General features: G+C 35.9%; 1 protein-coding gene across 4 annotated transcripts in view; it reads left to right on the forward strand.

The window, feature by feature from the left end:
- The window catches only part of LOC112058526 (sodium bicarbonate cotransporter 3), a 67418-nt gene extending 40880 nt beyond the window's left edge, over positions 1–26538 (forward strand). Inside the window, exons 3-14 of one of the 4 annotated variants that reach the window (XM_052891254.1) lie at positions 12733–12843; positions 15112–15168; positions 15463–15945; positions 16044–16160; positions 16829–17904; positions 17986–18138; positions 18391–18540; positions 18611–19276; positions 19351–19593; positions 19871–20076; positions 20271–20370; positions 21412–26538. In XM_052891254.1, coding sequence (XP_052747214.1) covers positions 12733–12843; positions 15112–15168; positions 15463–15945; positions 16044–16160; positions 16829–17904; positions 17986–18138; positions 18391–18540; positions 18611–19276; positions 19351–19593; positions 19871–20076; positions 20271–20370; positions 21412–21486 — 3437 coding nt within the window. In that variant the 3' untranslated portion in view covers positions 21487–26538. Of the gene's footprint in view, positions 1–12732; positions 12844–15111; positions 15169–15462; positions 15946–16043; positions 16161–16381; positions 16451–16828; positions 17905–17985; positions 18139–18390; positions 18541–18610; positions 19277–19350; positions 20077–20270; positions 20371–21411 lie in introns of those variants that run through there. The other 3 variants (XM_052891255.1, XM_052891256.1, XM_024099413.2) reach the window with 3 other exon arrangements.
- Positions 26539–27037: the final 499 nt, after the last annotated feature.

Below are 27037 nucleotides of genomic sequence, written 5' to 3' on the forward strand. Positions count from 1 at the left end.
ATTATTGATTAATCTGTGGTCAGTCATAACAGACGGACATTTTCCATTATTTTCCATTCAATAACAGCACTACGAGCAAATCAAACTAATCAAGGACACCACTACATTATAAGCTTCATAATAGGCTAGTTGACGCTTTTTTTTATTGGTCTTAAATTTAGAATTATCTTTCTATTAGATCGTAAAAAATATTATAATTATTCTACTTTTTGAGACTTACATACTCATAAATTTTGATTTAACATCTAAAAACGTTGTTCGCCATATGGTCTATAGGTTACCTGTGACATTACGTCTTGTTTACTAGCTTTCGGCTTTCAGTTCTTTATTAAAAACCATTATTTTTAATATTTACACCAAAAGTAATTATCAACTCGTATTGTATTTGACGTGATTCTCGGAAAACTGAGTAAAAGCATTTAGATCGGTTTAAAGCAAAAATTCAGATATCTTATAGTTTGAAATTTATAGTGTATATATAATACTATGACGTCGTAGGTCCATACTGATCGTTAGATTTGTATGGCCGTTCAAAGAAAATTAGTAATATCTTTGTTATTTATGCGTTTATGTTTAAAGTTCATATATTAAAAAATATCACATTTAATATAAGGAAGCTAAAACTGTATGAATTTTCTATAATATTAAATTACGATAAAAGATTTTTAATAGATTTTGAAATTTTATAATCTTATTTATTTTGCAAATATCCAGACAATCTTTGCTTTTTATGTATAAATTAGTTAACATTTACCTTATTTACCCGAATGTATCATAAAAATCAAATATTCAAATCTAGTCATAATCCGGCAGTTTTGACGGCCTCCGTGGCGCAGTGGTATGCGCGGTGGATTTAAAAAACGGAGGTCCTGGGTTCGATCCCCGGCTGGGCCGATTAAGATTTTCTTAATTTGTCCAGGTCTGGCTGGTGGGAGGCTTCGGCCGTGGCTAGTCACCACCCTACCGACAAAGACGTACCGCCTTGTTCGGTTTGTACGATGCCGTGTACAAACCGAAAGGGGTGTGGATTTTCATCCTCCTCCAGCCATTCTGGCTAGTGTAGGCCCTCGTTTTAGATTAAAAGGAAAGTGTTTAAATGAAAAAAAAAACACTTACACATACTCCTTCACTCTGCATAATATGATTAACTATTTTTCTCCCATATACAAAACAGACGTTGACATAACATTCCCTAAAACATTTTCCTTGTATTCATCACACAGTTCTCGTGTTCATGAGACAATCCTTCTCAATGTTGCTTGGGAGTGTCGTTATGAATTAGCGTCGACGAAATAGGTCAGGAGGGACGGAGGGGGTCTACATAGGCTTGGCCAAGAAGTACCTACACTTTGTTGGTTTAACTTTTGGATTAAAGCTACGAAACGGTGGCTCTGCCATTGTAACTCTGACCTTTAAAGCTCGCTTGGATGTAAAATGGCGTTATCAACTTCATTATCAGCCTATTTCCTTTTGAACCTGAACTGGGTCCTAACTGAAAATCAATTTTTTTTTATTCTTTACAAGTTAGGCCTTGACTACAATCTCACCTGATGGTAAGTGATGATGCAGTCTAAGATGGAAGCGGGCTAACTTGTTAGGAGGAGGATGAATCCACACCCCTTTCGGTTTCTACACGGCATCGTGCCGGAACGCTAAATCGCTTGGCGGTACGCCTTTACCGGTAGGGTAGTAACTAGCCACGGCCGAAGCCTCCCACCAGCCAGACCTGGACAAATTAAGAAAATCTCAATCTGCCCAGCCGGGGATCGAACCCAGGACCTCCGTCTTGTAAATCCACCGCGCATACCACTGCGCCTTTTCTTAATTGGTCCAGGTCTGGCTGGTGGGAGGCTTCGGCCGTGGCTAGTTACCACCCTACCAACAAAGACGTACCGCCATGCGATTCAGCGTTCCGGTACTATGTCGTGTAGAAACCGAAAGGGGTGTGGATTTTCATCCTGATCCTAACAAGTTAGCCCGCTTCCATCTTAGACTCCATCATCACTTACAAGGGCTAACATGTAAAGAATAAAAAAAAAAGAAAAACACCTTGATTTAGGTAGTACCTGTCTTTTACCGGCTAAAATCATACGTAGCACTACCGGTAGCACCAAGGACGTGTTTCACATATGCATATATGCAAAAATAAATAAAAATATCTAAAATAATAAAATAAACGTTAAACGTTATTAAAATATTGGGTAATAGATATAAAAACCGTTTTTAATATTCTTTTATTATAATATGAAAACCTATTCCTAAAGCCGTATTAAGGTCAGACAATTTAAAAGGTCCGCCGTTTATTATAGGTAACATCATCGTCGGAATTTCATTACACGGTTTAGGATCTATTTATTATTTCAAGGCTTAACCTTTATTTAAGCACCCCTATAGCGTTGTGTTGTTGTAACAACCCCTATTCCGCACCCCTACGTGTCGTAGGTACTCCGTGCCTCGGAGAGCACGCAAAACCGTCGGTCAAGGTCATTATCATTAACATCTGATTGTGGTCGTTAATGAATTTAACATTATTTCTCTAAACCCGCCAACCTGTATTGAATAGCGTAGTAGGTCTAAGCTCTATAACCTATAAGAAGGGAGTTCCTTTATTGGGTATTGTTAGTTAGACTGGTGTTAATTTTTTTTATTCGTTACAAGTTAGCCCTTGACAACAAACTCGCCTGATGGTAAGTGATGATGCAATCAAAGATGGACGAGGACTAACTCGTTTGCAGGAGGATGATAATTCACACCCCTTCCGGTTTTTACACGATATTGTACCGGAACGCTAAATCGCTTTGCAGCACGTATTTGCCGGTAGGGTGGAAACTAGCTACGGCTTAAGCCTCCCAGCAGCCATACTGGTACCAATTTAGAAAACCCCAATCGGCCCAGCCGGGGATTGAACCCAGAACCTCCGTCTTGAAAATCCACAGCGCATTCCACTGCGCCACGGAGGCCGTCTAAATATAATGACACTAAATATAATGACTCCTACTTAATAGCGACGTTGTTCCGGGAACAGTTGTGAAAACCTTTTATTATCTATATATATAAAGTCGTGTTAGTTACTCCACTTATAACTCAAGAACGGCTGAACCGATTTAGCTGAAAATTGGCAGGTAGGTAGTTTAGAGGAGAAGGACATAGGACACTTTTTACTTTTTTTTATATACTTTTTGGGTAGGGTAGGGTAGGGGAAGGGTAAGGGTAGGGTAGTGGTAGGGTAGGGGTAGGGTAAAGGTAGTTGAAAGTTTACATCGAGTTTCACGCGGACGAAGTCGCGGGCGTCCGCTAGTAAATAATATATTGTAAACAATGGCAAGTGAACGACGATGGCGACGGGTTGCCAAACCCTGATCGTTTCCAAGTAGATACCCACCTATACCTACATGTGGATTTCCTCACGTAAAATAAGTTATATTTAGTAAGTAATTTATAAATTCTATATCATAGTAGGTTTTCACCTCCTTCCATCAATAGCAGCCGTCGTATATGTACACGGCCTCTTTTATGGACTTTTACACACGAAGGTCTCGAGCCAGCATCAAGCTGCTCTCTGGTACCTAGTTGATATCCTCAGTCCACTTAGTAGGGGGTCGACCAACACTGCGCTTTCCGGCCATTCCAGCACCTTTCGACCCCATAGTCGAACGGCTCTTTACTATATATATTGTTTCGATATCGAGTGGTAATAAATAATAATAATATAAAACTTTATTTCGCTCGGATTCGAAACTCTTCAACTTCGAGATACTCGTATCGTGTGATACAAATAAAGAATACCCAAACAAAACATTCTCTGACGACCTATTTTTGTTCAGCAAACTATTAATTAGTTGGCTAAGGAGTTTATTGCTAGTTTACTCACGATTTATCTTTTAGTAAAGTTTAGTTTGTTACATAAAACCGAGATAGGGGTGGGGTTAAGATGATTATCCTTATAATTAACAGATTGATTGTACCTACAACAAATACTGACCAAAAGTTCTGTCTGACTGATGATGAATGAATGAATGATTGTTTTTGGTTGATCTTTGCTTTTAAAATTTTATTTATAATCCTCATCATTGACAACCTATATTCGGCTTACTGTTGAGCACGAGACTCCTCTCAGAATGCGAGGGATTAGGCTAATAGTTGGGGCCACGTGGAGCCAATGCGGATTGGAAAACTTCACACGTAGAGAATTAAGAAAACTCTCAGGTATGCAGGTTTCGTTACGATGTTTTTCCTTCGCCACTTGAGACACGTTATCCTTAATTTCTTAAAATGCACATAATTGAAAAGTTTTAGGTGTATGCTCCGGTCCGGATTCGAACGTACACCCTCCGAATCCAAGGCAGAGGTCATATCCACTGGGCTTTCACAGCTCTTTTAATTTGTTTTTTTAATTACCGACCTGCCACCTGTATAATATATGTTCGCATGTATCTGCAAATAAATACATTGATTGATTGAATTTTGCACGTATAAATCGACGTATTTACGTATCCATAAATAACCGTTTAGCTGGCAGAGGAAGAATACACAAAGAGAGACACTTCGAAAATGATGTAAAACACCCGCAATACGGGATTAAAGAGGAAAAATCTACGCTTTCTATGTTGGGGAGGCAGCGTAAAAAAACAAAAATGGGGGTAAAGTTTTTCAATGGGGGTAAAGGTATATTTATGTGTAAAACCCTACAAATAAATCCTTTACATTTTCGTTTATTACATAAAATACGAGGCGGTTATATGTGGAGCTTGAAAAAGTAATGATCAATTTTAACGAAAAACATTCTCAACATTTTGGTAACTGTTATGATATTTTCATTTGATATCGGTATAATAACCTCACGGATTCGTTACATACCCATTTTATGTAACGAGATTACTTATTATACAAGTAGGTTCTTTGATATATGTACCTATGTACATATTGGAGGGCGTGTAATAATATGAGGAGCAGAGATGTAACGGTGCTTCGATTCCGGTTCCGTTAAGTCGGAACTTCCGATTATTATTACACTTTCGGTTCCGACTTCGGTTCCGATACTTTTGTATCGGATGTTAATCGGAGGTCGACCGGCGCGCGACGGCCTGTGCCCAACAGGTTCATACATGTTCAAAAACGTATAAGTATTAGTGATGATCCGATATTGTGGTGGAAAGTAAATGGAAATACAAAATAATACTTTAAATTCATTAATTTTATCTTTTGTTTATTTGGAATTATGCCAAATTTTTCACAGTTGTTTTTTTATTTTATAATAAAAAATAAAAATGAAAAGAATTGACTATAAATCATGTTTTATTTGTCCTTAAACAAACTGATCCTGCCTCCGATTTCGATTCCGATTCCGATAAACCAAATTTGAAATCTCCGATTCCGATTTCGGTTCCGATAAAACTACCTCCGTTACATCCCTGATGAGGAGTACCTATCTTCACATTTCGATACGTCTTTAGGTCCGTTTATATCTACAGACTCTTCTATACACTGTTTATTAACGTATTTATCGTAACGCGGCCGCGCAGACGTTGACAGACACGGGCCGTGCCCGGCCTGTATTCGCGGAAAGAATATTTTTCAATAAAGGTGATTCCATTCGCTTAAGTGATTTATATTATGTGGGTGATAACTTCTATTTTTAACTGATTTCAAATAAAGGAAGAGGTTCAAAACTCGACACGGTATTTTTAAACTCAAAATAACTGAAATAAGACCATTTAAGTGCGTATAAGTGCATAGATTCATTCTACATGGATTAGGAAAATCCATGCCTTTTTCTTCGAATGCTATACGTTTAATAGCAGTAAATTTGTAAAAAATTAAACTTAACTGAATTTCAGTAAGTGTATTGGTTAACGAAATACGACACTTGGAAAATAGGCCAGATTTTCCAAAAAATCCAAATTTCATCATCTGGCTAGAGAGCGTGAGAATCCACAACCATCGATCAAAGTACCAGATTGAGGAACATCCTCACAATACACACCATCTCAAGGATTACTGCTTTCTTTATTTCAACCTAAATTATCTAATTTATAACCTCTATAATAGAGACGTGATAGCCCAGAGGATATGGCCTTCGTTTCGGAGAGCGTATAGGTTCAAACCCGGTCCCGAACAATTCTATATTTGATTTATGTGCATGTGCATTTTAAAAAATTAAATAAATATATCACTTGTCTCAAACGGTAAAGAAAAAATATCGTGAGGAAATCTGCATACCTGAGAATTTTCTTCATTCTCTACGTGTGTGAAGTCTGCTAATCCGCATTTAGCTGGATTAAGGCCTAACCCCTCTTCATTCTGAGAGGAAACTCGTGCTCAATGTTCAGCCGAATATGGGTTGTGATGGGTGTGTTATGATGATGGATTATAACCTCTAAAACTGTGTGTATATGTAGCACTTAAATCTACATAACAGATTAGCAAGCTTGTCAACGCAACTGACGGCTTCATGTCAGCAGATTCGCATCAATAAACAAATTGAAATCTGAAAAATAGAACACTAATAGCCCAACTCCAATACAGAGTTTGGTGTGCGAAAATCGGCTTTTCCTGCAATCTCCATTATTTTCTTTCTAAGATACTTTTTTTAATCACTTTGAATTTTCTTCTAGAGCTAACCTTTAGTATTTTAAACACTTCTTTGTCTGACCACAGAAAAACGATGATCCAGAATGAGTCTTTACAGCAGCGTGGTGACGCAGGTGAAAGCCATAAAAAAATCTTCTCCTTGACATACTTTTTCATAATTTGTATTTCAAAATTGAATACTAACAATTGCATAAATTAATATAGGTTTATCAATAATTAAACCAATAAAAAATACTCCATCTTATTTCTTTAGTTTTTGTGAACAGTTTAAAAAATTTTAAAAACATAAGGCGCCATTTTTCTTGAATAATATTGAAAGTTACTGATGCGACGCTTCGTGTCGCACTGACTCGAGAATGTATTACTTTTTGAAATTTGGTTTTTGGGCTACGACACCGTCGTGTTCCGTGCGCTCTATCTGCTATTATTCTTTAATCTGTGGATCTGGCTTACTCGTACCTTTTTAGCTGAGTGGATCCTGGGCGAAGGTAGTTCAATAATGCAACAGCAACAGCGGAGATTGAAACTAAGATTTCTTGAATAACTAGAAACTAATTTACTAGCTGTGAATTTGCGAGTGATTGATAGATACCCGACTCCTCGCGTCGTATATACTCGAGTATGTAGACAATGATTTATGTTCCAGTTATGAGCTAAAGTTCTTTCGTAAAGTGATTATTCAACCAAGTATCTTCGTGTTACACTGTTAGGTAGGTATCGAATTGTTAACGTGTTTTTAACACGTTCGCTGCGGCACTGATATTTCTGTGCTTTCCTCTGATACTAAAACTTTATGTGCTGCTGTACGAGGTCCATTGACCTCGTAACCTTCGAAGACGCTAGGCGTACGAGGTCCATTGTCCTCGTACCACAGCGAACGTGTTAAGAAAGAAAAATGTTTAGGTAGGTTCTTATGTAGCTTCCAAGATGAATCTAATTAGGATGTCTTTCTTATTAACGAATTAGACTTCTTCAAATAGGTAAACGGTAATATTTAAACGTACGATTGTTTACTGTACGATTGTACTTTTAAAAAAATCAAGTTTATTTATTATTTTTTTTATTTTTTTTTAAAAAGAATATTTGCCATATTTTTTATAATATGACCAATATTCCCATTCCCCTCCAACTAGTCGGGAAAGACTGTGCCAGGAGTGAGTACAACAATAGACCAACGGGGGGAGGATTGAACCACCACCCCTAGGTGATGAATCCAACCCCTCTTACCGTTGAGCTGAGGCTTTAAACGTTATATCTACCTAGGACATAAGTATCTATTTATAGAGACTAGGTACTAGATCTATTTGTAAGGCACATCTGCTGAAAAGCGGACTAGAAACTCAGTAGTTGCTAAGAATCAATTGAATCAGTTCTAATTAATTCGAGTTTGTCAGTGTACGATTCAAAACATAAGCCACTACATACAATGGCAGTAATAATTCGTTTTTGCGATCGTTTAGCAAGGTTATTTTGACGAAATTACATTGAAATTACCATGTTATATGAACAATTACTGCTACAAAAGTTGTCAAAATAAAGCTTTACAAGTCAAAGGCATCTATTTCATTGCCACGTGATCGTCACATAGTCTAGCTTAGCTGAAAAGGCTCCCATATTCCTCACATAAAGACAGATAGCTAATTAAATTCTCATAGACATCTTGTTTTGTTCTACTGACCCGAGCGACTCTGCTCTTGACCTAAAACCTCCCTACACGGGCCAGAGATTTCTCAGCTCCGTTACTTAAATATTAATGTCTTTTAGACATCTTTGAAAAACATTGATTCGCTAAAAGTAAAAAAGTTTGTAGTTTCGTAAGCAATTTTTTCCGTCGTCGTCATCAACCCATATTCGGCTCACTGCTGAGCTCGAGTCTCCTCTCAGAATGAGAGGGGTTAGGCCAATAGTCCACCACGCTGGCCCAATGCGGATTGGCAGACTTCACACACGCAAAGAATTGAGAAAATTCTCTGGTATGCAGGTTTCATCACGATGTTTTCCTTCACCACCACATTTTGAGACACGTGATATGTAATTTCTTAAAATGCACACAACTGAAAAGATGGAGGTGCATGCCCCGGACCGGATTCGAACCCACACCCTCCGAAATCGGAAGCAGGGGTCATATCCACTGGGCTATCACGGCTTATTATTATAGATATATGGTCTAATAGACCAAATTCAATGTCAACAAATTTAAGTCTAATACATGTATTAGACTTAAATTTCGAATTTATTAGAGCGCGGCAAATAAATATAACGAAGGACCTTGTTGTTGAATAATCTCTAATGGGTACGTTTAGGGCAATCAAAAAAATACCTACTTCAGAAAGTAAGGAGCAATATAATTATAAAAATATTCAGAACTCAAAAATTATTAATGATTTTAGCTTGAATTGGAAAAAAAAAAGATGTTTTACTTGTCGCAAGAAAAAAAAATACGAAAAGAGTGTGAGAAATAAGTTTATAGTAGATAGCACCGGCCCGAAGTAAATTTTAAAATGGAGCGAGATCCAAATATGGCGCCTCTACTGTTTGCTCCTTATATTATATAGTAGGTACCTATAAATGGCGGTATATCCATTCACAATGGCTAGATTTTCAAATGGCACAGGCCGGTGTCGGGCAGCAGCGACACCGGTGCGAGAAATCTGGTCCTGCGCTGACCAACCCGCATGCCCAGCGTGGTCAGTATCGGGCAAACCTTTGTAGATGGACCAACATACTAAAACACAGCCCCTAGTCCCCGGCAGCCCCGCTATTCCTGGCTCTGGCAACGGCTACGGTAACGGCGGGGCAAGGGGTGTTAAGAATCTCCGGCAGTAAAATCCGGCATTCGGGTAAATAAGGTCAATGTTAACTAATTTATACATAAAAAGCAAAGATTGTCTGGATATTTGCAAAGTAAATGAGATTATAAAATTTCAAAATCTATTAAAAATCTTTTATAGTAATATGATGAAAATTCACACAGTTTTAGCTTCCTTACATTTAATGTGACATTTTTTAATAAATGAACTATAAACATAAACGCACAAATAACAAAGATATTAGTAATTTTGTTTGAACGCACATACAAATCTAACGATCATTACATTACCTACGACGTCATTAGTTCGTGCCATTTTGTATGGGGCGTTTTTCAGGGATCCGCGGCAGCGCCGCAAATCCGACCCTTAAAATTCCAGTAGCTCCGAAAGTAATGATCGCAGATACCCTGTTCCTTTTACAAAATTGCTTTACTATTAGCATAGTCTTAATTTATATACAATTTAAAAAACTGTCATCATCCCTATTGTCCACAACGCTGGCCCAATGCGGATTGGCAGACTTCACACACCTAATAGTTATAGGTAAATACATAACCAAGGATATAAATGTGTAAAATTATAAACCAAGATGTAAATAGACACAGAAAAAAAGATTAAAGGAAATCAAAGCTATTCAAGCTTATCAGTAGCTGTTGCCGTGAATAAAAGCTTGATTGTGATTGCACGCTACCTCGGGGTAGTCGTAATTACGTGACGTATGCAATTAGGGTTGCCAACTTTTTTTAGAAGAAATAGAGTATATCTGATTTCAAAGGGGGTAAATAAAGAGTATGGACTTGAAAAAAGAGTATCATTTAATTTATATTTTTAAAAAGGTATTTTTTTGTACTTTTTACAGCACAAATTTTTTTTATTGTTATTAAAAGAATTGTATGAGTCCAAACATTCTTAACTCTAAATTTATATATAGATCAAGAGCTCATTTTAATCAACTTCAATGAAGCTCTGTTTCTCTCTTCTCGCCACTTCACATTCATGACCGAAAAGACTCTTACAGTAAATTCTGAAGTGGTGGAAACAGAGAGTATATAGCCAATAATTTTTTTTTCAAACGTTTGACGCAATGACATAAGTGGCTGCGTTCACAAACGTCCATATGTAGTTGGAGGAAATTTGGAGATACCAATATATTAACAGTAAATAATCGACATTTTTATTTTAATTATGAGTTTCTGCATAATATTATATGACTAGTAAAAAAGTGTAAAAAAATTGATTATGGAGTACGCTTACATGATATAGAGTACAATACTCTATTATAGAGTACGGTTGGCAACCCTACATGCAACAGTCCTTCTGAATATACCTACTATAATCGCGAATGAAGACATTTCATTAGGTAGGTACTTTACATTTACTTAGTAGCGGAGCCCGCAACTTCGCCCGCGTGTAATTCAGTTTTTCACAAATCCCGCGGGAATCATGGATTTTTTGGGATAAAAAGTATCCTATTATATTGCTCCATAGCCTTTAATAAAAGTCCTATTAAAATCGGTTCTGCCGTTCCAGAGATTAACCCGTACAGACACACAAAAATTTTAAAAAAGCTTGACACGGATATTTTGAAACTTCCAGACAGATAAGTACTTCGATTGTATTTATATATTTTTATTAATTTAACAGGTTTTTAGCCTGCCTGCTTTGAGATTGCCTGCGATACCTGGCTATCTCAAATCAGGCAGGCTATAGAACCTGCTTGGCTGGTGGGAGGCTTCGGCCGTGGCTAGTTACCACCCTACCGGCAAAGACGTACCGCCAAGCGATTTAACGTTCCGGTACGATGCCGTGTAGAAACCGAAAGGGGTGTGGGTTTTCATCCACCTCCTAACAAGTTAGCCCACTTCCATCTTAGACTGCATCATCACTTACCATCAGGTGAGATTGTAGTCAAGGGCTATCTTGTAAAGAATAAAAAAAAATATATAGGCTATAGGAAAGGCCAAGGCAGGTATGTCTGGACCTACCTACCTTACCTTCTCCATTTTAAGCAGGCTAAAAAGTCAGCCTCCTATGATCTTACTATAGGCAAGTACCTACGGAAGTATGGCGTTTGAACTGTGGTGGCTTTGGAAGGTAGCAGATTTCAAGGGTCATGAACCCATCACGGAAACTACCGAAATCACCATGATTTACATAAAGAGGTTTAGATACTTCAGTTAATTGGTTGAATCTTTGAGCATAACAAGTAGGAAGATACCTACCTATAATATAGTTAAAGTGGTAATGGTCCTAGTTGGTCTGCAAATTGACGTCGGCTGCATAATAGGATAATTTGCTTTGAGGCTCCTATACGAGATAAACTAATTACTGTATATGAATATATGGAGTAGGCATGTACGTTTATTCTATGTATAACTAACCCTAAGTACAAGAGCATTATTAGATCTAGGTACATATCTATCTAGTAGCTCTTATAGTAAGACCGATAAGTAAGATTAAGTTACTGATATTAGAACATAAGTAAACATTAGATACTTTTTATTATACTTTACAAGTTAGCCCTTGACTACAATCTCACCTGATGGTAAGTGATGCAATCTAATATGACAGCGGGCTAACTAGGAGTAGGATGAAAATCCACACCCCTTTCGGTTTCTACACGATATCGTACTGGAACGCTAAATCAATTGGCGGTATGCCTATGCCGGTAATTAGCCACGGCCAAAGCCTCCTATCAGCCAAACCTGGACCAGTTAGGTAAACCGCAATCGGCCCAGCCGGGGATCGAACCCAGGACCTCCGTCGTGTAGATCCACTGTCTAGATATTGTAATTAAGCTTTAATGATAAGCAGGACCGCTGAGACCAGGATCCGAAGCTACATGGGCTGACGCATTGACCACGGGATATCACAAGAAAATACGTCCAAAACGAAAAAAAAATACCTATATATTATTATGGACCACATAAGAAGGCTCAGAGTCACACAACGGGCGTTGGAACGAGCTATGCTATGTATCTCTGCGTGATCAAATCAGATATGAGGAGATCCGCAGAAGAACCAAACTCAACAACATAGCTCAACGAGTCGCGAAGCTGAAGTGGCAATGGTCGGATCACATTGTTCGAAGAGCCGATGTTGGGGTCTCAAGGTGCTGGAATGGCGATCCCCACTACAAAGCGCAATGTTGGTAGACCCCCCACCAGGTGGACTGACGACATCAAGCGAGTCGCAGGGATTCGCTGGATGCAGGCGGCTTAGTATCGTGATGTTTGGAAGTCCCTACAAAAGGCCTTTGTCCTGCAGTGGACGTCCATCGGCTGATTTGATGATGATGATGATGATGATGATATATTATTATGTTTTACAGGACACCGAGCGCATACAGTGTTTGTGGGAGTTCACGTACCGGCGCGAAGACACTCCCACCGCAAGCACAAACACCATCATCGCAATGGAGAGAAAGACCCAGAGAGACCTGGTAATGCTAATTAATTCACAGCCTATTTTAACGGCTCACTACCTGGCCTACGTTCCTAAAGGAAAGGGGAAATGGTGAAACCCACCACACTGCTCCAATGTGACTTGGCGGGCTGATAATAAATTAATTAACGACCGCTATCAGGTGTTAGAGCGACCGGCGGCGCAATTACGTTGTCAGCTTTAGTCTCTTTTACCCGCCAAGAGATAGATACAGTTAGACGACGAGTTAGACTACAGGGGTTCCCACTGGCTATTGCCGACATCTTCCCTTGAGTTAATGGAGATTTTATCAATTAACTTAATGCCAGATTACCTACTGAATATCTACTTGTTTACACCTCGAGATGACTGAAAACTTTTGTATAAATAAATATGCAGGGGTAGATAACATTTTATTTAAAATCTAAAATCTTTTAGTTATTACAAATTTGCAGAAAATTTATGCATCAGAATCAGTTGAGCATTAACGGTGTGCAAATAAAGTAATTGATCAGCGTTACATGGCGTAATAAAACTTGTCACAAAGCGTAAACGACGCACATAACGATTTGCTTAAAGTAACTTTACACTCCGTATTCTATAGTAGGTACAGTACGATGCAACGGAACATCGTGTGCTAAGGCATCACCCAGCTATCGCATCCCACCCACCAGAAGTTGCCTCACGCGTCTTGATTTTAACATACTTTATGTACGACTTTCGTGTGGCGACATCGCAACTTATTTCCGTCACGTCATAAGGTTTGCATCTGATTAGTTACCTAATCGATACCAGTTCAGCCGATCTGATAAAGGTTATATATATTCGACAGTTTATTTTTATTTAAGTAAGTATATAGGTACAGTAACACCTTTAGATATCAGATAAAAAATATAATAAAATTTTGGGTATCGCTAAATAGCATCTGTATCAATTTACTAAGAAATATTAGTAAACAAACCTATCAAATACCAACGAATCGAATCATCAATCAGAAGTTAGGCGATACATTTTCCCCATATGTCGTGAAAATGTCGACTTTGATCAAACTGTTTCAAACACCGTCATATGTTGTTACTTAACGTAATTCTAACTTATTCTCTCTCCAAATATATTCTATCGATCTTATTCTCTCTACTTATATTACAATCTCGTAGTGATCATTATTAAAGGAATTTGCGAAGCGAAAATACCATTTCATTCCATCTCTAATCTCAAAATAGAAACTTATTTGCCTCCTCTGTAATTTCACTCCGAAAGTAATGAAAAGGTTCGTTAGCCCGCTCGAGCAAAAAACCAATTTCATAATATATTAGATTAAAAACTTGCGTATAAGTTATATATTATAATCGTGATTCATATATTATAAATCTATACTAATATTATAAAGCTGAAGAGTTTGTTTGTTTGTTTGATTGATTGAACGCGCTAATCTCAGGAACTAGTGGTCCGATTAGAAAAGTTCTTTCAGTGTTAGATAGCCCATTTATCGAAGAAGGCTATAGGCTATATTTTATTCCTGTATTCCTACGGGAACGCGGGTGAAACCGCGCGGCATCTACTAGTACCTAATAAAATAACATCCACTTTCTATTTTTTTTAATTACATGTAAAATGGCATGTGTTTGTCCACGACCGCCTCTGATAATAACTTGTGTTAGTTCGGATGAGACGCAACTGCCTAGAGGCAGAGGCGTAAATAAAATAATGGCGCCCCACATTATCTAGACTGGTTAAGGTTTTATCAAGTGAAAATATTAAATACTACTATACTATTACACAAAAATGCTAAGTTACTTTATCATTAGCTCTGTTTCATTTTCGAATTTTTTTAAGTACAGTTCGATCACGATTTTCTGGTAAAGATTCGAGGGCCTAACCCCTAGGTAGCTACGTCATTACCTATTAATATATTATTAAGATGAATAAGCTTTCTAATGAAAACTTTAAAAAAGTCAATGGTCAAGTTAAAATGGTGACATACCTCAGAATGTAAAGATCTTTGAATTGGTTTTTTCTAAAAACTTTTTTTTTCAAATAACGCGTCAAAATCGGTCCTTTTCTTTGCGAGTTACGATCCCACAATCAGAAAAATATTTGATTAGAAAATTTACTTATTTTCGTCACACTGTCTCATGAATCGTCTATGAAAATTTTTATTGACTTAATCCTGAATACTTCACAAGAATTGCCGTCTATGAATTTATTTATTTGCTACTAATTGATGCAAAACAACTTACTGAACACTTCAAGAAAACAACTTATTTGAAATAATTAAAATTCGTAGGCCCAGCAATAATGGCTCGAGTTAGAAGACTTAGCGTAACGGATGATGGCGAAACACGTAAGACGAAAATCGCGACTCATTTAGATTACTTCTCTCTTACCCATTTTTTAATTAAATTTCTTCTAATCATCTACCCTCGCAAAATCAAGTCAGGCATGATCAACTCATCCGTATCTACCAATTTTCTTTAGTTACTCTACAATCATGAACATTTAAGGAGCTATTTTTGGATGCATGTCTTTCGCCTAGAATTTTCTTTAAATAGTCTCGATAAATTTCATATTTTTTTATTATCAAATTATTCCATTAATTGGTTTCTATTTATACTTCATAGTAAACTTTTTCTTTCAGTAACTCCGCCTGCACAAAGAGTGCAATTTATTCTCGGGGAAGATATCGACGACTCATCCTTTGAATCACATCCACTTTTTTCTGAAATGGAAGAACTCGTTAAAGAAGGAGATGAGTTGGAATGGAAGGAGACAGCTCGGTGGATCAAGTTTGAAGAAGATGTTGAAGAAGGCGGCAACCGGTGGTCTAAACCACACGTCGCTACGCTTTCTCTACATTCGCTGTTTGAATTACGAAGTCTTATTTTAAATGGATCAGTTATCCTCGATTTAGAAGCCAGTTCTTTAGAGCAAGTTGCTGAAAATGTTCTTGATAATATGGTTCTTGAAGGCGCCTTATCTTACGATAGAAGAGAGAAAGTCAAAGATGCATTATTGAGAAGACATAGGCATCAACACGAAAGACGTAATCACAATAATATGTCCAGACTACCTTTAATACGGTCTTTAGCAGACATAGGGAGAAATCACTCTTCGTGTAAAAGTAAGCATAATATTTCTATTCTTCGAATAATTAAATCTAGCATTTTGTTTAATAAATTAGGATAATTATATGGGCAATACGGTACAATATTATGTCAGATTTGCAGGATGGTGGCTCTCGACGCTCCAGTCCGAGGAGTTGTCGGGAGTCCACAGCTCCAAATCCGCCCTTTCTTCATGCTGTTGATACAAGAGGCTCATACCTAGCTGTCCCAGGTCTGAAAAAGCGTGTAACAATGATGTGTGCACAAAATCACTTAAATCACGCCCACTTAACTGACACTTATAAATAACACGCTAGCACAACCCAGCTAATTTCTTATTTAAACTCTATATGTTTGAAATTGTGGTAAAGTGTATAATGATTTATGATTTAATACAACTGAATAGGGATTTCAAATTATTTTGATTTGTGAACAATTGGCGTTATATTACAGTGGAAGACACCAGTACATCAAGCACAAACAAAGGAGATTTTGGCCGATTCCTAGGCATCTCTAGTGCGGGTAACCGCTTGTCTTTTAATCTGCCTTCATCGGTGTATTATATTTTACGATTGGTTTAAAAAGTTCTACATGTTTCGGTGTTTTTGTATTCTCATTTTCATTATTTGTACTAAAATCAATTTCAACATTGTCATTAGGCGTTGCTACTTTAAACAATTCGCTTTTGCTCTGCTTTATTTCATATTGTTTATTCATGAGTAAATTGGCCTCAATTTAATTAGATACTCAAGTCAAAGTTACTTCAATTTTATAATATAAACATAGCAATACAAACATCATTATATTTTAGTACATTACATTTCTTTTTATAATTCTTTGTCTTGATGTTTTCAATTTAGTATTTTTTTACTTTGATAATATACATACTCTACATTTTAGGTGCTGCACATGACGATGGAATGATAAAAAGCCCAAGCAATTTATCTATGCATCGTAATCATAGCTCAGGTGATCTTCCATTAAATGGCGACATAAACCACAAATGTAACACCCATTTCATGCGTAAAATACCACCTGGAGCTGAAGCTTCCAATATTTTAGTCGGCGAAGTAGATTTCTTAGAAAAATCTCTTTCTGCTTTTGTGAGACTTAAAGCAGGGACGATTATGGGAGACTTAACGGAAGTACCTGTTCCTACACGATTTATGTTTGTTTTACTCGGCCCTCCGAATAGCAACTCAAGCTTTCATGAAATCGGAAGAGCAATGGCTACATTAATGTCCGATGAAATCTTTCATGAGGTTGCCTATCGGGCAAAGAAGCGAGATCACCTTCTAGCAGGAATAGATGAATTTCTTGATGCAGTAACAGTGTTACCGCCCGGTGAGTGGGATCCAGCTATTCGTATAGAGCCACCTGCTGCTATCCCTTCACAAGATCCACGCAAACGTCCAAATGATAATAATCCTAAAGAGGAACTTGATGAGGAAGAAGAAGAGGCTAGACAAAGAGAAGAATCTGGGTTGGCCAGGAGTGGAAGGCTCTTTGGAGGTTTATTAAATGATCTCAAACGAAAAATGCCATGGTACTGGTCAGACTTTAAGGACGCTTTGGCTTTACAATGCATTGCATCTTGGATATTTCTTTATTTCGCCTGTCTTTCCCCAATTATTACGTTTGGAGGTTTATTAGGTGAAGCCACTGGAAAAAATATGGCGGCTATGGAATCTCTAATATCTGGTTTTGTGTGTGGCATGGGATACGGCTTTTTTTCGGGTCAACCGTTAACAATTTTGGGATCAACCGGCCCTGTCTTAGTATTCGAAACAATAGTATTCGAGTTTTGTAAGCAAATCGGATGGAATTATATGTCATTTAGATTTTGCATCGGCACTTGGACGACTATAATTTTGATTATTTTAGTAGCTATCGATGCAAGTGCTTTGGTGTGTTACATAACACGTTTTACTGAAGAAAATTTTGCGACACTCATTGCATTTATTTTTATATACAAGGTAAAAATACTATAACAAAATATGATCGTATCATATATTTATAAAAATATTACAGATTTTATAATATAATACAATTTTCAGGCTGTGGAAAATGTAATTTCCATTGGTAAAAAATTCCCTCTGAAAACACGCCCCGATGAAGTTCTTAATTACGAGTGCTATTGTTTACCGAGCAATTATTCAAGAATGCCCGAGCAATTTAATTGGTCCACTGTCAGTAAAGATACCTGCCAGGTATGTTGTTTTATTAAGATGTCATTATTAACAAACCGAAACTTTTCCTTACTTTAATTATAAAAATAAGAGTGTAGTGGAATAACGATTTTTCTTAGACCGAATTGACTTGTTTTTTCTTAAATTAAAATTCATTTATTGATTGCAAGATACACGTACAGAAAATGTTAGAGTAATTTTAAACCAGTGTATTCAGTTAATTTAGATATCAGCATACAATTTATTAGTATATATTTATATTATTATTTCCAGTTATATAATGGTACGTTGGCGGGTGCAGGATGTGACACAAAAGTATACGTACCTGATGTATTTTTGATGTCAATAATCTTGTTCCTGGGGACCTTTGCAATTTCAATAATTTTGAAGGATTTCAAAAATTCTCTCTTCTTTCCATCCAAGGTATCATGTACCTATTTTCGTTATTTTCAATTAAATATGTAACGCTATACGATAACATTTTCCTTTTCAGGTCAGACAAATCATCAGTGATTTTTCTGTTATCATAGCCATCTTGTCTATGTCATTTTTGGATTACAAAGTTGGTGTAAAGACCCCAAAACTGGAAGTGCCTTCTGAATTTAAGCCCACATTGCCATCAAGGGAATGGGTCATAACACCTTTCAATGGCAACCCTATTTGGTCAGCTCTTGTAGCTATATTACCTGCTTTATTGGGAACCATCTTGATATTTATGGATCAACAAATTACAGCAGTAATCGTAAACCGTAAAGAAAACAAACTGAAGAAAGGCTGTGGTTATCATCTGGACTTGTTTATCCTGGCGATTCTTATACAAATTTGCTCTATTATGGGACTGCCATGGTTCGTGGCTGCGACTGTGCTTAGCATAAATCATGTAAACTCATTAAAAGTAGAATCCGAATGCGCTGCACCTGGAGAAAAGCCTCAATTTCTAGGAGTTAGAGAACAAAGGGCAACCCATATCCTTATTTTTTTAACTATAGGTTGTTCAGTTGTATTGACTCCTGTTTTAAGACATATACCCATGCCAGTATTGTTCGGTGTATTTCTTTACATGGGCGTAGCATCCCTAAAGGGTCTTCAATTTTTTGATAGGATCTTAATCATGTTTATGCCTCAAAAGTATCAACCTGATCACATGTTTCTGAGACAAGTAAGCATTTTATGCCTTATTATGTTTATTTATGCCTCTGATAACATAAAATGCCATTAATAATTATATTTCAGGTACCCATTCGACGAGTACATCTTTTTACTGCCATCCAACTTACTTGTCTCGTCTGCCTATGGGTGATAAAATCATTCTCGTCAACGTCTATTTTGTTTCCACTAATGTTAGTGGTAATGATTGGTATCAGGAAATCCCTTGACATTTTCTTTACGAGACGCGAGATGAAAATTTTAGACGACGTCATGCCAGAAATGACTAAAAGAAATCAAGATGAACTACGGGAACTCAGCGATGTTGAGGTGGGACGGTATTCAAAACTATCCCGTTTTTGTTGTCGAAAATAAGCTCATTTCAAAACCATATTTTGCACATATTTATCATCATACACGTACACAGGTAGACTATTTTTATCATTGACATTTTATACCTATCATAATATGTTTTAACAAACCAAATGGACGTATTTTTAAAATAGGAATTAATATTTAGATTTCACTAGTTCATGTGCTTCCATTTCATAAAATTAGATTTCAGGCTTGCTTGAATAAAAACAATTCTTAGGCTATTAAATTGTAGGACACCAACAAGAGCAACCCTCCAGCGTTTCAAGAAAATTTACAAATACCACTGATCAACGGAAACATTATGAATATACCTTTGGCATCAATAAATATATCTGAGGAGATGAATAAAACTGGAATTTGGAAACAGGTTAACAATAGCAATCAACTTAAAAATAGAGCAGATGGAAAAGATTTGAAACAGAAATCTGGTAAAAAAGTGTAAGTACCCAAGAATTCAGATGTACCTAGTATTGTAAGCTTTGTGAATACTTTTTCGATTTATTAGTAATATTGTTGTTATTAGTTATATTTCACTTTTCCTAAATTTATCAAAATGAAAAAGTTTACAATGAAAGTTTGCCAATTACCAACTTGAATATTTTCCAAATTAGTTTAATTGTATTACTTTGCAGTATAAAACACAAGAAACTAATATCGAAGAACGCACTATCTGAAATAGAAAGGCGTCTCTCTACGATGGATGAAGTAGAAGAAGACGACCACTCAGTGAAGGTGTGCATCAATGATACCAAATTTTAACATGAACTCATTTTATGATCCTGAAGAAGCACGGCATGGCACGCACCTGTCACAGAACTTGAAACACTCTTTTCTTTGAATATATCACATAATTATGATAACTTCTGCAGTATTGGAAATGCAGTAAGCCTAGATTAGAACAGTAACCAATCTACAAAAGATTCATGGAATTTTTCGACCTTCTTATATTTTTTATAAGAAAAGAGTGTCTAAAGCATAACCCTTAGCTGTAGCTCACTTACGTAGATACAGTTAAAATTCAACTTTTTTGCGTCTACTATTAAGTAGTTATTTTGTACAGAAAACGCTAGTGTATCTAAGTAGTGTACGGATACATCCTGTGTATTACGTTCATCGACGTATTCGTTATTTGTTTGAGAAAATAAAAAAGTGTGTTCATTACAAATATCATTGGTTGGTAAGGATTGGTTGACATTATATTTGTGAACATATTGAACTTTTGGAACTGTATATTTGATATTTATATTACAATATTACAAACTGTTCCGACTAAAATATCGACTAAATCAGATTTAAGTAAGAACGCTCATGTTTTTGTAACACTAAATGTTAATTAGATTTAAAAGTTGTAGTTGTGGTATTGATATGTTTTTCCCGTTGTCATCTTTTCCTTAAGTGTTCTTAACCTATGTATTTACATGTATATTTCTTATCACTTGTATATCTATGTATGTTACTAATTCTTCTCTGCTTTAAATGTTAAATTATATTAAAACGAGTAGATATTTTCTACTCATTATCATTTATCTTTTCGGTTGCATGAAATCAATGTCTTCACATAAATTCTTAGCATGCTTTTGGCTGTCTATATCGAGTAGACTTTACCTTTTGTACATATTTTCTCAGTAATTTAGATACTAACGGACGTATTTGATTGTCTATGTCTATGCCAACAGACGCTAATATCCTGTTTTTCTTCACATATATAGTATGGAAATATTGTTATTAGATATCTGTAGTGTGCTGCTTTTATTTCCTCTGGATGATTTTCAGAGTGACCTTCTAAGGCGCAAGGAATCTTGGAGTAGCGGACTTAAAAAGAATACCTCTGCTGAAACTTCAGTATAAGTTTCTTTCAAATCTTACTTACGAGTATTTAAATGCGACAACATACAGAGTTACATTTGCTGTTGTATAATCCAAGTACTATTTAAGTTTACATAACATTTACTTATTTTTCAATAAGATATTTAGTGCTGATTGTATTATTAGGGTTAGAATCTTTGTTTCTTTGGTTGTGTTCTGCCATTAGTTAGTGTACTGCGCAAATACAAGGTACATTAATATTATGTCGCATCAACGTAGAGATCATTTTCTAATTTAAGGTAAACTCAATAGCTAATATGTATCTGTTGGTTTGAAAATTAATCGGCACAAATTTACATAGTTATAAAACTTACTCCATTCTAGTATTAACTAAATTGATGTGTTTATGTATTAAATAACATAAGTGGATATAGCTAGACAACTTTGTGTCTAAATAAAGACAATTTTTCTATTAGACCTAAGTAGTTACTGCACTTTGAAGAATATGATTATGTAAGTACATTTTTATTATCTAGATAAATATAAGCTCAAAAACTTTAACCCAACTTTCTTAACTTTACTCACGAACGGGTTTTTTATCCAATGTCTGTGTCGTCTCCGCCATATTAGATTTGTCATGACGTCATATTAGCATCAGTAGAAAATATCAGAAGTTGTCTGTCTTTGTCTACTTGATTAAAGCTTCTTAGAATTTAGAATGTAAAATAAGAAATGTACGTATATTGTTTAAGTAGTATAAATGGGTGTAAGTTAGGACCTTTGCGTTACTGAAGTCTTATCGTTTCTAAGAATGCTTTTCTAACAAGTCGTATTCAGTAGATGGTGACTTTAAAGAGGCGTAGAATTCTTATTCATTGTTAGACTTCCCGACTTACGAATAATTATTATTATTAAAAACTACAATATAACTACAAAAGTTACAAAGTTGTAACTTTTGTAGTTATATTGGTCATACTGCATAAGTATGCAGTATGACCAAAAGATACCAGAAACGCGTCATTCAAGTGACTGCACTGATTCATATTTTTAGGACCAGTTTCACCAACTGATAAGACGTGTCCAAACTCCAAAACTTACGTTTAGAGTTAGACTATCCGATACTATTCAGAAGGTGATGAAATTGGCCTTAAGCTTTAGATATAATATAAATTTATTTTATTTATATATAATACTTGTTATTTTGAGTTTTAAGATTTGGTAATTTATGCGGGTGTCTGACTAAAATTGTATCACCTGTAATTGTAATGTGTGTAATGCCACTGCCAAATAGTTCTAAAGGCTTTACGTGCGGAACAGTGTTTTTGATTTTATGAATGATGAATCTTCTATAAAAGTTAATTATATTAGTCTCTCATAAACCTAGCCATCTTTATTGTTGTACTACAACCATCATGGTTATTATTAGTTGGTTTTCTATACACGATTTTCATATTGCATTAATCTTTCAATGTTCTATCAATATAAAAAAAAATATTTAAAATTATTTTTGGCAACTAATAAAATAAATAAAATGAAATATAATGCAACGCTCCCCAAACCATTAATTGATAAAACTGGATGCTTTATGGTAGCAATACAAACGCGATCTAATTGACTCAAAGCCGAATAAAACAATTAAATCTACCCCAAAAAATATAAAAAAACTTAAGATCTACAAATGGCTCTCACGACATCTTTGTAACAAAAAGGCCTATTTATCAAATCCTTTTTACAGATTTATTGTAACTCTTAATGGAATTATAATCGTGTATTAGTGTTAAGCGTAACACATTAGTTTTATGTAAGCAAGCTGTATAAGGGAGTAAAAATTGATCAATTTACTGTGTGATATGAGTGTATAAGTGAAACCTAATTTATAAGTAAAGTTTACCCTGTATGATGCACACTGCAACAATATGTAAATGGTCAAACTCAAATTCTTAATTTGCTGAATATATACGTACCAAAAACTATAATAATAATAATTTTGCAGCCTAGCACAATAAATAACTATTGCATTTTGGTGATTAAACCTGAATATTTATTAGATTTATAAATAAGTTTAAATGTATTTGCAAATAAAAGTTAAAAGCTCCTTGAATTATTTAGATATATTGTTTCTTGTATTAATTGCTTGTCTAAAGCTTATTGCACAAAAGAAAAATGTACAAAGGCGAAAATAACCCTTGATGCATTTCCTACCTTTTGTAATATGGACAAAGTTCAATACTGCTTAGATAAAAGCTTCTTGCATGCAAGTTAATATAATACATTAAATATAATGCTAAAAATAAGTTTTAATCTATTCAGTCAGTCGAATCAATATCTCCTGATAATCAATATCAGTTTTTCGCGAAAAAAGCAAAATTTGTTATTCATCAGGGTCTTCCAGATTAACAGATTATAAAAAAAAGTTTTAATAAATTTAGTCAGTCGAATCAATATCTCCTGATAATCAATATCAGCTATTCGCGAATAAAGCAAAATTTGTTATTCATCAGGGTCTTCCAGATTAACAGGCACAATAATCTGCTTCTATAAAAGTACTATACAAGCCTTGGCCGCAACTAGACATTGATCTTACGTATGTGTGCCTCGGCTTCGCCTCAGCCCACATTCACACGTTCGTCCATCAATGATCCCCAAAACTGTGATGGACCTGCCAATGCATAGCTTTAAGCAATGTGTTAAAAAACATTTACTTAGTCGAGGTTACTACAACATTGATGAGTTCCTTAATGATAAAAGCGCTTGGAGGCCATTATATCAGCTTCCACCTTCACACAGGAAATAAAACTATAAGAAATTGTAATTGTTATCAATTGTAAATTATAATACTGTATGACTTTTTCAAAAGAGCAACTGTTGAGTTTCTTGCCGGTATCTTCTCAGCAGAACCTGCCTTCCGAAACGGTGGTAGAATCTTTACAAATAGTCAACTCACGTGTCAAAAGTGCTTGTAAAATGAGCCTACTTGAAATAAATGATTTTTGATTTGATTTGATTTGAATGCCTCTCTTGCCGGTGCAGTAATGTACTAAGTTGTCGCAGTTGTACTAAGTTGTCGCAGTGTGTCATCATACTATAAATATTAAACAAGTGCCAATAGCATAACACCATTAGTTAGCTGTTAGTATTTTGCGGACTGGAATGTATGACGTTGAAATCGTAAATACAATGAATCAGGGATGACACTCACCTGATAAATAAATTTGATATTTAAGTCCCCAGGAGGCGACGATTGCGTGTGTCAATTAATTTTCGACTTTACTTCAATACAAGTAAATTCCATATCAGTCTGACAGTAAAAGATGCCGCTTTATGGTAGGCTACAACACGTCCGCATCGTATGTATTGGATGCATCGCATCAAAAGAATTATTTATTTTTACGGTAAATAAAATAAGTTCGATGCGATCGCACTTGATAGACTTTAAGAATACTTAAATCCGTTTGATGCGATGCCTTCGATGCGTTTGATGTGGACCTGTGGACTGCCTTTATCTGGCTTAATTTCATACTCCAAGAAGTCCGTTTGGCTTTGAATGCAGTTATAGAACAAGAGCGTGGTTGTGTGTATAAACTGAACGTTCGTCCCTTCTCCTTCTCTTCTTTGCCTTTCAAACTGGTGGTACTCTTTACAAATACTCAAACTTGATGTTTCAAAAGTGCTTGTAAACTAACTTTGACGGCCTCTTGGACTCTTTGGACTTACAAGACAGAGGTCCTGGGTTCGATCCCCGGCTGGGCTGATTGAGGTTTTCTTAATTTGTCCAGGTCTGGCTGGTGGGAGGCTTCGGCCGTGGCTAGTTACCACCCTACCGACAAAGACGTACCGCCAAGCGATTTAGCGTTCCGGTACGATGTCGTGTTGAAACCGAAAGGAGTGTGGATTTTCATTCTCCTCCTAACAAGTTAGCCCGCTTCCATCTTAGACTGCATCATCACTTACCATCAGATGATATTGTAGTCAAGGGCTAACTTGTACAGAATAAAAAAAAAAAACTAAGCTTTCTTGAAATAAATTAATTTTGATGTTCAAAGCCCCTTTAGTTTTACACACCAACGCGCCGTCTGTCTATACACTTTACCACTACATGTAAGGACCAATAGACTTCAAAGCAGACACACTATAGAGTATAGAGTATAGATGACGTCACATATGACGTCATGTCATAACGAACTCCAGTCCACTTTTGCAAAATTGAATGTTTTTTGTAAGTTTAGTGAGTCTGTAAATTTATGGTGTCGTAATATATTGTAACAACAAAGTAAAAACAATATTTTTGTGTATTAACTATTATAATATGTAAGTCGGGTGTAAGCTTAATGTTAAATTTACAAAAACTTGGTTAACAGAAGTGTTTAAGTTAGGTAATATTAGTAATATCTAATACCCTTTTATACTTGCTTTTTGATCAAAAACTATATTTATTTTAAGAATTCTAACACAACTCGTTTTCAGTGAACCAAAAATGTATTTTGCTACTTTTAAATTGCAAATGGAAAGAAAAAAAAACACCCTATACATCAAAAAATACTAGACTTTTTCTAATTAAAATCTTCAAAAAATTCTTTAGTTTTACACAACAATATCTGTCTGTCAACTATCAAATAAACCAAAAGTATAGTCTGGCAAATTCGTTGATGACACTCCCATGATATGCGGGCGACAGGGGGAAAGCTGTGAAATCGTGCGTGCAGGGAAGTGAGGTACGTCAGACGTGGGCTTTTCATTCATCGAAGGAGTGTTACGAACGAAGATGCCAAGCTATAGACAAATAAACTCCCCAAACTTCGGCAAAGTAGCATCTACAAGTTAGAAATTTTTTTTAATTATTTGGTTGTTTAGTTATAATTAAATAAAATAGTTTTTTGACAGTTATAGTAAAATTTACCATTATCGCCTAATATAGAAGAAATTAGTGGCCATGTAGTCTGAATGTCTAAAGTATTAAGTGTTGTACTAAATACGGTAATAATTACAATTATTTGTTGTACCTGGCGAGTGTTTGCTACAATTTGTATTCAATTTGGAGATATTTGTGGAGTGTTATGAATAAATGGGTTTTTTAATAAATTAATTTGAATGGTCGTTTTTTTATTTCAATCCAATTAATAAATAAAATGGAAGTGTCTATCTATGGTTTCAAGATTTTTTTTTATCCTCTACAAAATAGCCCTTGACTAAAACCTCACCTGATGGTAAAAGATGATGCAGATGATCTGATGATTCTAAGATGGAAGCGGGCTAACTTGTTAGGAGTAGGATGAAATGCACACTCGTTTCGGTTTCTACACGACATCGTACCGGAACGCTAAATCCCTTGGCGGTACGTCTTTTTTGATAGGATGTAACTAGTCACTGATACTCGTAACTGTGTTTTTCAAGTGCTTCTAGTAATAGTCAGGGATCTGTAGAACATTTTTAACTACTGATTACTATCAAGTTATTTTTTCGTGAGTAGCTTCATCTCGATGAGACGATCAACTTTTTTATTTACGAAAACTCTTGATTCTGGTATCAAACTGAGTTACCAGGTAATTAAAATAGAAAGCCACGATATAGGTTAGTATCACCACCACCAGAGGAC

Source organism: Bicyclus anynana, chromosome 3, assembly GCF_947172395.1.
Source record: "Bicyclus anynana chromosome 3, ilBicAnyn1.1, whole genome shotgun sequence".
Lineage (NCBI taxonomy): Eukaryota > Metazoa > Arthropoda > Insecta > Lepidoptera > Nymphalidae > Bicyclus > Bicyclus anynana.